At 35.7% G+C, this 13572-nt stretch overlaps 1 protein-coding gene across 3 annotated transcripts in view; it reads left to right on the plus strand.

The window, feature by feature from the left end:
• Nucleotides 1–13572, plus strand: part of Enpp3 (ectonucleotide pyrophosphatase/phosphodiesterase 3) — a 95405-nt gene that overhangs the window by 65226 nt on the left and 16607 nt on the right. For all 3 annotated transcript variants that reach the window (XM_046449615.2, XM_046449621.2, XM_046449606.2), the window contains 7 exons: nt 1368–1434; nt 3199–3286; nt 4590–4768; nt 7043–7153; nt 7729–7839; nt 8287–8338; nt 9916–10070. In XM_046449615.2, the coding sequence (XP_046305571.1) occupies nt 1368–1434; nt 3199–3286; nt 4590–4768; nt 7043–7153; nt 7729–7839; nt 8287–8338; nt 9916–10070 (763 nt within the window). The remainder of the gene's footprint in view (nt 1–1367; nt 1435–3198; nt 3287–4589; nt 4769–7042; nt 7154–7728; nt 7840–8286; nt 8339–9915; nt 10071–13572) is intronic.

The raw sequence follows: 13572 nt of genomic DNA on the forward strand, positions 1-13572 counted from the left end.
GGTTTAAAAAAAAAAAAAACCTTTTCCATCTTTCATAATGAGCACTCTAGTTTCTCACACAGAATTTAAAACTTAGTTATCTGCAATCAAATAATTCCAGTAACACTGGGAAACCAAATGTCTGTGCAAGAAGACTAAAAATATATTTTTAGCACAAGTTCTACCCTATAGGAACAATTTTGTTGGAATTCACTAAGATAAGGTGTTGAGCTGATGTCTTTCCGGTAACTGAATTGAAACACCTTATAAATAGGATTCCTACTGCTTTCCGTATTACAGTTTATTTTTATTTCTTTTTTCTTCCTACTAGTGGGTAGAGTTGAGCATAGCCTGGTTAGAGCCATGATTTATATTTAATTTTTGTGATTTACTTTATTTTTATTTTGTACTTAAACTGAGAGTCATTTTGATAAATGTTGATTTTTTTTTTTAAAGACACTAGACTACTGTCCTGTGCTCACTTGTGCCTTCAGTGCAAACATGAACAGAAGTTGTGTGTGTGTGTGTGTGTGTGTGTGTGTTTCCCTGGGAGGTGAAGTGTGAGGAAGCAAATGAAAGAAACCTTTTAAGGCCAGCCTTTGGAAAATGGAGTCTTATTCCTTCAAAGACCAAATTTGAACCTGTACAATATTGTAACTTTAAGAAAATCTAGGTTCATGTAGCAGTACTTTTTTTTTTCTAAGTATGAAAACCAACTGTGCAAAAAATTGCTGACACTGTTCAATTCAATGATTAACCATGGCAAAAGTCAAATTAATTGAATTTGAGAAGTTATTCAAGTAACAGAGCAATAGCCTAGGGAAGAAAATACCAAAAGTTAAAAATAAACTCTTATTTACAGAATATACTAGTTACTCCTTACCAACTTTTATAATTAATTTGCCCTGAGTATTCTTTATTCATGTTTTTATATTATTCCACTGGACATCTCCACTGTAAAATAGAAATTAATATTCCTTCTAAGTGCCAAAGATTTATTCCTAAAGCACTTAAATGCTTAAAATGACACTAATCAAACTCTTCTTAATCACATAGTCATTGACATACAAAAGTGCAGATGAGCTTGAAGATAAATTCTTTTTCTTTAATCTGTGCCTTTTTAATTATTGTTTTGTCAATGTCTAAGAGTGCAAGAGTTTGACTTCTATTTATAGACCCTGGAATTCTCCATTCTTCTGTCCTACCGTTCTACTTACTACTCTATGGTTATGAATTCAAGCATGAAAAAAAACACATTTATGCTATTGTCGACAGGAAAAAATTACTTATATAAAAACAGAAGCTATATTAATCCATTAAAACTCATTTTACAATTAGGGCTCATATCAATACTTTGACCAGTATATGATAATAATATTTCTTCACAGGAGGAAAGGAAGTTCATACTGTGGAGGAGGCAACCATGGTTATAACAATGAGTTTAAGAGTATGCAGGTAATGTACTCCTGTATTAAACAAATGCTAATTGATCTTTGTGATAAGCAATCTCCAAAACTCTTGAATACATCCTGAATAGAGCAGATAAGGGCCCTCAAGAAGCCTTATTCAAAGAGGGGATGCAGACAGAAGGCAAAACAAAGGAATATATGATTTGATATGTTAGGTGAAGTGCCATGGAATACAGAAAAAGTGAAGCCGGATGAGAAAGTGGAGTATGTTGGGGTGCCCTGGGGACAGGATGCAACTTTAAAAAGGGTAGAAAGGGTTAGAATCACTGAGGTGGTATTTGAGAAAAGACTCCAAGGTGGTGAAGGAAGTAGCATTTAGGTATTCAGAGAACAATGTCCTAAGCAGAGGACACTGCCAGTGCAGAGGCCCTAGGTTAGTTTTGGAGACAAGAGGGCCTTTGGCTATTGAAGGGATGCTGGACTGTGGCTGCTGCTGATTTGGAAGGAAGGAGCAAGAGGACAGTTTGACTTGCTGAGTTTGAAATATTTATTAAACATGCAAATAGAGATATTGAATATGCAGTTAAGGAATCTATCCCAGAGATGGAAAAAATTTTAGTCTTAGGCACAGAGATTATTAAAAATGTAAGACTAGGTAAAATATTCAGGGATTGAATATAGATAGGAAGACCAAGTATTGAAAGTGGAACACTTCTGTTTGAAGAGATTGGAGAGAAAAAAAATTATGAGCAGAGACCTAGAAGTAGAGGCATCAGCAAGCAAGAAAGAAAATCAGAAGTGGTGTATGTGGAGCCCTGAAAGTTCAAGGAAGAAAGTCTACAGAGGAATCTATGTGATCTATGTGTAAAATGTAGCTGAAATTCCTCCATAGTCAAAGCTTTATAATTATTGCATTCTGATTGTCTTATCTAGTTCTATTTGTCACACACACACACACACACACAAACACTCACACATATGCACACACTCCTTTCCAAATGGGAGAAAAATGTTAGGCTCTTTATGGAACATACTGTCTCTCAATGTTGCCATGGTGAGTTATATCACTTTGTAAATACCTGAAAAATCTCTGGAAACAGAGCTTTTCTATTAATTAGGTTACTATATGATATGAAATTCATGACTACAAGAAAAACATGCCTCCAATTCTTTGCTGATCATCTTAGAAAAATTATGTATTCCTCGTTAACCAAAAAGAATTGTTTATCCATATTTGGTAATTGTGTAAGATTATAAACAACTAGAATTAGATTTGTTATGAATAATATAATTTTAGTAATAATTAAATATAAACCAGAACACTTAGTTCTTTTCATCACAAAAGTAAAAGGATGAGGTGTTTGAGAATTGAGTGAGTTAGGAAGGTATGCAAAACTTTGAAAATATTGAAGTGTATGTATATCAACATTTCTTGTCATGTATTAACATATTTGAGCAATGATATGAAAACATCATATGGTATTATACAATAAATTTCTAATATGTAATGTCTAGATTCTATGGAATTGTGCTGATATCGGTTGTCCTCTGTTGCTTGTGTCCTCCTAGTTGTTGACTTGAGAGGTGCTAGGGAAGCAAGGAGAGACAGGTAAACACAGCATTGGATTAAAATAGATACAACATCGCAGGTGGCAGTGGTTTAAAAATCATTTTCAAATCTGGAAAGAAATCCTTATAGAAGCCTAAGATGTAAATAGGAGAGTTGTTACAGAGGAAAAATGATGTCTTTCCCTAAAATTATTAATGAATTTAGATTTTATCTAGTAATTATATAACTATTACCACCTAGGCTCTCTTTTTGGCACATGGACCCAGTTTTAAAGAACAGACTGAAGTTGAACCATTTGAAAATATTGAAGTGTATAATCTACTGTGTGGTAAGTATATATAAATAAATTCACCAGCAAAAGGTGGATAGTTTTTTAATATAGTGTAGTTTGAAACTGGGGACAAACTGAATTCTAAGGCTAGATGTTGTGCATTAAGACAGGAAGTAGAAAAGATGGGGGAAATTTTTATTTATTATCCAGAATTATTCAGCCTTAAGAGTAAATTCATTTTTGTTTTCTTAGTAATGTTAAACCGTAGATCTTAGGAAACCATGCTTTTCTATCAGTTAGTTGCTATATGATAATTTAATAAAAGTCAGAAAAATAAAATAACATTTCCAACTTTTCAAAGAAAGATAAACATACCTAAAACACAAGTACTTTCTTGTAATCCTAAGGAGAAGTCTCCCGGCATAGAAAGATGGTGAGAAAGTCCTATTTGGCTAGACACCTGTTATTATACTCAGGTTGAAGAACTAAAAAGAATAGGAGTCTTAGGGAACCTAATCTACCTTTCAATCTACATGATTGCCTTAGTCTAATGTACTCTCAAATCACTTGCCTGGTAAGGCAAGGAGAAAGCTGCTGTTTCACTGTTAGATGGATATAAGCATACGCACAATTATTTCTCTTAATCTTACTGTCCTGTCATAATTGAGGGTGACTTAGAGACCCAAAAGTACCCATTTTAAAATAGTGTTTTGTAGTCTTAACAACTAAATTCTTGTTTCCACAGCTGCTGGGTTTGCGGCCAGGGTTGTTGGCCCTTTGTGGAAATGGTTAGTAGAACTCTAATTTGAGGAGAGATCTCTCTTATGTAGTAGTCAGCAAGAGCCACGTAAAAGGCTATGTTTATAAAATATGTTTATGTCCTGTTGTCGAAAAAAATAGAAGTTCTCTAAATATTAAGCAAAATTCACTAGTTAAATTTTTTTAAAGTATCCATTCTTAGAGAATTTTCATATAGCTAAGTAAACATAAGTAAGATTATAAATTATTTAATTTCTTTAAACTTGTTTTTACTTAAGAGGATAGCATTTTATTCTAAAAAATCATGGTATGCTTAAGGAACAAAGTGATCCTTTTAGCAATGCAGCTTTTCTCCTGAGGGACAGAAAAAATTCATGGAAGTTCCTATGGTTCATCTATGGGGATTGAGCTAATGTGGAAAGACTAGATGCTGGAGCTCTGGGAGATGAAATTCAGTAAACTGAATGGCACATTCAGTACATGGCTGGGTTACAGCAGAAGTTATTAAATGAATGAAACAGTAGATGTTGTTTCCCATCTCCCACACAGGAGTCATTGCCTTCCAATTTAAAACTGTTTTGAACTTATTTGTTTAAAACAGATCTCCTACGCATTCAACCAGCACCAAACAATGGTACCCATGGTAGTCTAAACCATCTTCTGAAGGTGCCTTTTTATGAACCATCACATGCAGAGGAAGTGTCAACATTGTCAGTTTGTGGAGTTACAACTCTGTTGCCCACGGGATTTTTAAACTGTTCATGTCCTAAGACACAAGATGTAAGTAACAACTTCATGCATCCATAAGATTATAAATGTAAAGGGGCAAGCTGGTCTATAACCAGGGTTCTGTTATGGCTTGGATTATTAAGTACACATGTGGTTTTTCAAAACCTTATCTGAAAATTAGGAATTCTAATGTATGCATTATAAGATTAAGTATGTGAATATACTTTGAAAATTGGAAAGCTGTATTTGGAAAGGAATTGTTAATCCCACTATGAACTAATTGCCGCAACCATTCAAAATAATCTTGGATCTCTTTTTGATTTGCTCATAAACGATTCTTAAAGTTGGAGAATCAGATGGTCATGTTTGGCCATTTAGAATAGAACGAACTGGAAGGGTGCAGGAATTGTAACCTGGCATTAGACACACTCATAAGGGTAGGTTCTGTGAAGTATTTCTTTGGGTAGCAGTGGAGAGTCTCTATCAGGCACCACTTAGACACTTATTGATAGACAGTAGACACTGGAAAGATGCTGTTAATAGATCAGGGCTTGGTCTGAGCATCAGCTGGCAGTCAACACTGAGTACGGAAGTAAGACTTCAGATTCCAGGAGATTCTCAAAAAGGTGAAGTTCCAAGTGCCCTAAAAGGGGAAGGAGCCTACTTCTTGGGAGCAACATTTTACTCCTCACACATCAGATGCAGCACTAAGCTCTAGGATATATATAGAACTCAAAAAGCTAAACACCAATAATAATAATAATAGTCCAATCAATAAATGGGCCAAGGACCTGAACAGACACTTCTCAGAAGAGGATATACAATCAATCAAGAAATACATGAAAAAATGTTCATCATTGATGGCAATTAGAGAAATACAAATCAAAACTACTCTAAGATTTCATCTCACTCCAGTCAGAATGACAGCTATTATGAAGACAGACAACAATAAGTGTTGACAAGGATGTAGGGAAAAAGGCACACTCATACATTGCTAGTGGGACTGCAAATTGGTGCAGCCAATCTGGAAAGCAGTTTGGATTTTCCTTGGAAAACTGGGAATAGAACCACCATTTGACCCAGCTATCCCTCTCCTCAGACTATACCCAAAGGATTTAAAAACAGCATACTACAGGGAGACAGCCACATAAATGTTTATAGCAGCACAATTCATAATAGCTAAACTGTGGAACCAACCTAGATGCCCTTCAGTGGATGAATAGATAAAATAAAATGTGGCACATATACATAATGGTGCTCAAAATACAAAGACCAGCACCACTTTAGAGAATCAGATCACCTGGGTGGGTTGGGATTTCTGAACAAAACTGGAACCCAGGAGCTGTCAAGATAAAATGAATGTCAACATATATTTGATGCCAAGTTCAAAATGTGATTGTAGAGCTAAATAAATACTGGCTGCCTCAGGTAAGAATTGCTCCTTATGGTCAAGGGCTGGTGAAGACTTTATATTCTCTAATCTTCAAGCTATAATTACACCCATACATAAAGAAATACCCAACCAAAAAAAAAAAAACATTAAGAGACAAACAGTAAAACTTCTCAGTAATTATAAAATTATAACTTCATAGCAAAGATAAGAGTAGGGGTGTGGGTTTCCTACCTGATATCCCTAATAACCTCAGTTCCAGGTTTCCACTATTCCAGATAACCTCAATAGAATGGCCATTAAATTATGATGATGATGATGATAATATAAAGTGGGCTTTGGGTATTTTATTCCCCATTTTAGGGAAAAAGAGGGCTCAGAGAAGTTAGGCAAATTGTCCAAAGTCACAGAAAGTTAGTCTATCTGACTGCAAACTTGGAGTTCTGTTCTATAAAGAATGTCTTTTTGTATACCAGGTATGGACCTAAGACCAGCATCTGCTTGACCTGGTGTTTGCCTAGAGATGCAGAACCTCAGGCCATAACCATAAGGTTTATGAAATCATGATATTCACTTTAACAAACCCTGAAGAGATTTGTATGCACCTCAAACTTGAGAAGCACTGGCTGTCATCCAGACTCCATTGTTGATTCCAGCTGCCTCTTTGTCCCATTTTCAATTATATCTTTGCCAATTCCTACACACACACACACACACACACACACACACACACGGTGGGCAGGGAGAGAATGGGGGAGCTGTACCACCTCTGTATTTCTGACTAGAGGCAGAATTGGAATTTAAGTCCATGTTAGTCTGTTGTCTTTGTTCACTAGTAAACAAGTAAAGTTTCATTAGTAAAATACTTCATGTGATTACTGCAGAAGTAATAATAGCTTTTACTTTCTTCCCTTCCCTGTCTTGTTATCTTACAGGGTAGCCCTCTGGAAGAATTGAATGAAATGCTAATTTCTAATGAAGCTAAACTATCTGAATGCAGACAAAGATATCCTCTCTGTAATGAATGTCTCTTACTAATCAGAGAGGTATGGATCCAAGACTAGCATCTTCATGACCTGGGGGTTGCCTAGGGATACATAACCTAGGTTTATGAAATCACGATATGTACTTTAACAAACCCTCAAGAGAGGTGTATGCACCTTAAACTTGAGAAGCACCAGTTGCCATCCCGACTCCATTGTTGATTCCAGCTGCCATCGGAATGCTTTGTTCCATTGTCTATTATACCTTTGCCAATTCACACAAAATGGAGAAGCAGTAGCATCTATCTGTATTTCTGAGTAGTGGCAGAATCAGAATTTCAGTCTGTTGTCTTTGTTCACTAGTAAACAAAGTAAAGTTTCACTAGTAAAACACTTTGTGTGATTACTGCAGAAGTAATATGGATCATTCTTTTTTAAAAAAAATATATTTTTAGTTGTTGATGGACATAACTTTATTTATTTATTTTTTAATGTGGTGCCGAGGATCAAACTCAGTGCCTCACATGTTCTAGGCAAGCACTGTACCACTGAGCCACAACCCCAGCACAATATTGATCATTCTTTGACATGTGTTATTACTTTAACTTCTTTCCCTTCCTCGTCTTGTTATCTTACAGTCTACCAATCTGGAAGAAATGAAACAAATGTCAAATCTCACTAAAGTTAGTCTATCTGACTGCAAACAGAAATTTCCTCTCTGTGAAAAATGTCTCTCCGTACTCAAAGAGGTAGGATCCAAGACCAGCATCTGCATGACCTGTGGGTTGCTTAGAGATGCAGAATCTCAGGCCATAACCCAGGTTTATGAAATCATGATATGTACTTTAACAAACTCTCAAGAGTTTTGTAAGCATTTCAAACTTGAGAAGTACTGGCTATCATCCTGACTTTGTTGTTGATTCCAGCTGCCATCAGAATACTTTGTCCCATTGTCAACTATATCTTTGCCAACTCCTACACATGGACACACAGAATGGGGGGGCAGTAGCATGCTATTTCTAAGTAGTGGCAGAATTGGAATTTAAACCCATGTTAGTCTGTTGTCTTTGTTCACTAGTAAAGAAAGTAAAGTTTCAGTAGTAAAGCATTTCAGGTGATTACTGTAGAAGAAATATTGATCATTCTTTGACACATGTTATTACTTTTACCTTCTTCCCTTCCCTGTTATCTTATAGGCTCTCAATCTGGAACAAATGAATCTAAGGCTAAATCTGACTGAAGAAGAAAGTAAGTCAGTAAAGTCTATGTTAAGTGTTTGATATTTAGAACTAATAAAACACAATATTGCTCTTTGGGGATTGTCCAAAATAAGCTCACAGAGGCTTTTAAAGATTTCATTGCCAAGAAATCAGAGGGAAAACCCCAGGGGTCTAATAACAAAGGGTGCCAAACACCAGGAGAGTTGCACTTGTTCCAAGATTGTGAAAAATTCCTTGAAATAACTGTGCTTTGTCTGAGGCCCCCTCTTCCTTTCCTAAGGTGTGGACACACCACATTTCCTTGGTTCCTGGCTGTGGAACCTGGGGCAAATCATTTACCTTTGCTGTGCCTCTAACTCCTCATCTACAAAAATCATACCCCCTTTATGTAGTTGTAAAGATAAAAACAGCTAATCCATGGAAATGATTTACAAGTGCCTGGCCTATAGCAATGCCTCTATTTCCTGTTATCTTCTAAGTATTCTTGTGTTAAACTCTCTAAACCTCAGTCTCATCATTTATAAAATGGGGATGGCAGCCATCTCTTGTTATCTGCAGGGGATTTGTTCCAAAACTCCCTGCAGATAAGCAAAATCTGCAGCTGTTCAAGTCCCTTATATAAATGGCATAGTATTTTCAACGAACTATGCATATTCCCCCATAAACTCTAAATCATCTTTGGACTACTTGTAAGACCTAATACAATACATATGGTATGTAAATAGTTATTATACTGTTTTGTTTAGGAGGAAATGACAAGGAAAAAAATCTTTACATGCTCAGGAAATGTTTTGTCAATATTTCCAATCTGCAGTCAGTTTGAATCAAATATGATAGAAACAAATTAATAGACATTAGGATACAGTCTGCATCTTCTCAGGCTGCTATAACAACACCATAAGCAGGTGACTTATAAACAACAGAAATTTATTCTCATAGTTCTGGAGCCTGAGCAGTCCAAGATTAAATTGCCAACAGATTCAGTGTCTGGCCAGGGCCCACTTCATCATAGATGGCCTTTGTATTCTGACCTTATGTGGCTGAAAGGGCAAGAATCTCTCTGGAGTCTCATCTTTATAAAGGCACTAATTACCTTTGATAAGGACTTCACCTGATGACTTAAAGGACTTCCCAGAGGTCCCACCTTCAAATACCACCACCTTTGGGATTAGGATTTCAACATGAATTTTGGAAGGACATAAACATTCAGACCATAGAAGACTTACTTTTTAAAAAAAATTCCAATATATTTCCTATGGAATTATTAAAGTACATCATCTTTGTTGTAAAGTAGGCACTTTGGGTTTTAAGATTTCATCTTCTTTGGTTATATCTTGTGAGATATAAAACATAAAAAGCAAAAGAGAGCTTCACATCTTTTCTTAGCCCTTTGCTTAACCAAGTTACTTACCTAAGCCTTAGTTTTGTGATCTGTGGAATGGGATAGTAACACCTACCTTACAGAGTGGTTATGAGTTGTAAAAGGTTAAATATATAAAATATTCGTTAGAATACCTGATAAATAAGCCACCAGAGGGTAATTATATGCATAGAAGCACTTGCTGTTTTCACAAATATTTTTATTTTACATTATTTTCATTTTAGTAATTGCAACAATGAAAGTAAATTTGCCATTTGGGAGGCCCAGGGTTATGCAGAAGAACAAGGATCACTGTCTCCTCTACCACAGAGAATACATCACTGGATTTGCAAAAGCTATGAAGATACCTATGTGGAGTTCATACACAGTTCCCAAGCCAGTAAGTTCCTGAGTCCATTGATCCATGCAGGCTGGAAAAACTTGGTAATTCTTTACCATTGTAAGCATTGAATTTTGTTTTGTAGCAATCACAAAAGGTATTCATTTGCCTGTAGCTTATAAAGAGAATGTTCCAGGTATTACATAAAGCCTTTGATAGGTGCTGTTTGGTGCAAAAGAGAACTACATTGTGTTTTGATTAGAGAGTTTTTATAGGCCAGTTTGCCAATTGGTAAAGCAGTAGAAACTGAAGCAACAGGAAGTACAGAGACACTGTTCTCTAGTAACAGTGGGTGCTCGTAGAAGATACCGTAGCCAGGTCAAAAAGGGCTTGTTATTTTTTTTTTTTTACTATTTAACAAGTACTTTATTATCTGCTGTGTGCTGTGGAAGGAACAAGGAGCAGAGTGTGAAGAAGACATGATCTTTCCCTGAAGGCTGAAGCACTCTGATGAGTTAGGCTCAACTTACCTGAGCAGATGTGTTACATCACAGGTCTCTCCAGACCAAGGTTGAGAATCCATTTATTTAAATCCTCTTCCCTCCTCACTGTCTGGCAAACTTCCTTTCACTATATGGTGCCAAGATGCTTAACTACCCATGAGGAAGAAAATCTTAGATACTTACCTCACACTATACACAAAATTAAGTTTCTAGTGGATTTATAGGCCGAAATATGAACAACAAATCCATATTTTCCTTTGTGCATATCTTTATGACCTTAGGATAGAGAATGATTTCTAAGAACACAACAATAACAATAAAATTTCAGAGGAAATTAATTGGACCATATTAACATTAATGTGTGACAATGACAGTCATGGATGGGACAGTATATTTGCATTGCATATAAAAAACAAGTGATAAAGATCCAGAATAGTAATTAGAATCCAGAAAAGATAATAATATCTGTGAATAGACATGAGAGTAAAAATCATCCTAGTCAATATGTGGACAAAAGATATGAGCCAAGCAATTCAACTTCATTAACAGTCAGGTAAATGTAAATCAAAACAAAAGGTAAAATCAGCCTAAACACTTAGCTTCTTCAGGGCAGGAGTGGTTATGAAGTATCCCTGGCTACTAAAATGCTCATTAAATCTTATTAAATGGAATGTATTAGATGAATAAATCTCAAACATTATTTTAAAAGACTTTTAGAGACAAAGTTGTACAGCTATCCAGAAGGGTAAATAAATAATCAGGACTCTGTTTTTGTAGAGATAATCATAGTATTTTAGAGCAGACATGTGATGAACTCTAGCTGTTAACAGTTCTTGCTAAGAAAGTAATTGGTTGTATCCGGTTTAACTACCCTTCTTGTTCCAGTTCAAGAATTTTAGAGAAAAGTAAGCATATTTTCCAGTTACTAATTAAATTTTTGTGTATTCTGAAAGCCAGCTCTGCTATCGACGTGGTTTGATTGTGATCACTGGTCACAGAGCACTGATGTATGTTTCCCAGTGTGGACAAATATTTCACCAGCAGTTACCTAAGTTCATGTTTGTGGCTGGTGGCAACTACTCTTCTTCATAGGCACAATGTGCAATTCTTTGTGATTTTCTTTAACATTCCATAAAATAATTTCTATTTTATTTTTGCTTTTGAGAGGGAAGGCATATTCAAGGTCAGTCTTATTTTTAGTTCTCTTTTGAAAAGTCCAGGCAGGTACCAGGGATTCTGTGGAGTTGAAGGGAATGTTTATGTTTTTAACAATTTCCGCTGCTGTCTTGCATTCCTGAATTTGTATGAGCTTTGGCGGAAACCAGAGGCAGAGGGATTATAAGTCAGTGCAGAGGAGGAATTTAGTACAATTCTTCTTTGTTATTGTTTTAAAACTAGCTTCTTTGTTACCAAAAGATCCTGTCCTTTCTCTGATCCCACAGAAGGACTTGTCTATTTCTCCCTCCATGTGACAGGATGGAATTCTAGCAATTTTCTGCTTTCTAATTCAGAAATTGCTCCATTCATGTGTTGTGGTTCAGGAAAATTACATACAAGGATGTTTTGAGATTCACATAAAAATGTTGTAAATCAACCCTGTGTCTGAAAAATCAGACTTTAAATAAGTCTGGAACATGAGCCCCCATTAGTCCACGCCTTTAGTTTTACAGAGTTTTAGGTTTTTTGTGGTTTTGGTGGATTTTCTAACTTTTGTTGTTATCTCAGAAGAGTTCTGGGTAAGTAGTTGTGACTTGAAATCACAGTCCTACAACTGCTTCTAAACCAGGAAGACTGCTCAGGATGTAGGTGGATTTTGCTTCTGGGTCTGTTCAAAAGGAAGATGTGAACTGGTTTTTCTGTTGGTAGCTAAAAATATGAAAATAAAAGCAAGAATCGTGATAGTTATTTAGAATAGATACTTTAGAAATTTAATGAAATCAAAAGACTTTTTAAAGGAGAAAAATCTATTGTTCTGTGAAAATGCCCCATTTAATGTACATAAATATAATGTTATATATTATAATGTTTATGTATATATCACCCATTCACTAAATTGCTGTATTTTTAAAGCCTTTTTTTGTGTGTCTAAACCTTATCCTAACCATGTTTGTAAGTATTTAAAAAATTATGATTTTATTATATCTTAGAAACTTTTTTTAACCATGAGAAATAATTTTCTCTTTGAGGAAAAAAAGTATACAATCAGACAAACAAAACTATAGCATTTAAAAGTATAGCTATTATCCTTACCATAAGACAAGATTATAACTATCCAATCTTTGAATAAGTATGCTTTAACTTTTACATTTGGCCCACAGTAAGGAGAAAGTATTAATCAAAATAAATTCGTCTCCTGTTTAAGTTCTGTTTGTCCCCTTGTCATACCAGAAGTAGAACCATCTCATTTTCCCATCTATTCTCATCATCTGCTTCTCTTGAAGATTTGAAGAGGTAGAGATTTGAGATTTTATCTGAGTGTCTTATTAGGCCCTTTTTTTGTGTGTTTCTGAGTTTTCTCTGGCTTCAGAAGTACCAGGGACTCTGAACAGAGGGCAGAACTGAGGCTGTTTCTCTGTGTGTTGAGGGGGGGGGGGTGGTGGTGGTGATGGCTATGTGGCAGTAGTGCTTCACCATCGCCTTTTATCATGAGACCTTGGCTCAGGAAGGACATGACCTCCACTCCCTCTGTCCTTCTAGAGGCTGCCTTTGGCATCGTCTCACCTTCATAAATAAGGCCACATCCTGCTTTCCTAGTCTTGATTCATGTCTACTTGGGGGTTCGAGTTTGATATGTGAGAAATAAATTTCAAGATTTTCAGTTAGAAGAAAACATGTAACTTATTTTAGTTCTTTCTGGCCCATTTTTCTTAACCCCACATGCATGCTACTTCTAGAAAATGGTCAACAATTGCCCAACTAAATTTTTTGAGCACAACTTTTATAGCCATAGTCTCATGAAAAATAACAGTAAACTTCCCTTCACATTTTCATAATTTAAACTGTTGGATATAGGCATTCCAGTTCTCCTACATTATAGATTAATGCTTTTGTGGCTACAT

Source organism: Marmota monax, unplaced genomic scaffold, assembly GCF_021218885.2.
Source record: "Marmota monax isolate L192 unplaced genomic scaffold, Marmota_monax_Labrador192_F-V1.1 WCK01_AAM20220418_F8-fsc00030, whole genome shotgun sequence".
In the NCBI taxonomy this organism is placed as follows: domain Eukaryota; kingdom Metazoa; phylum Chordata; class Mammalia; order Rodentia; family Sciuridae; genus Marmota; species Marmota monax.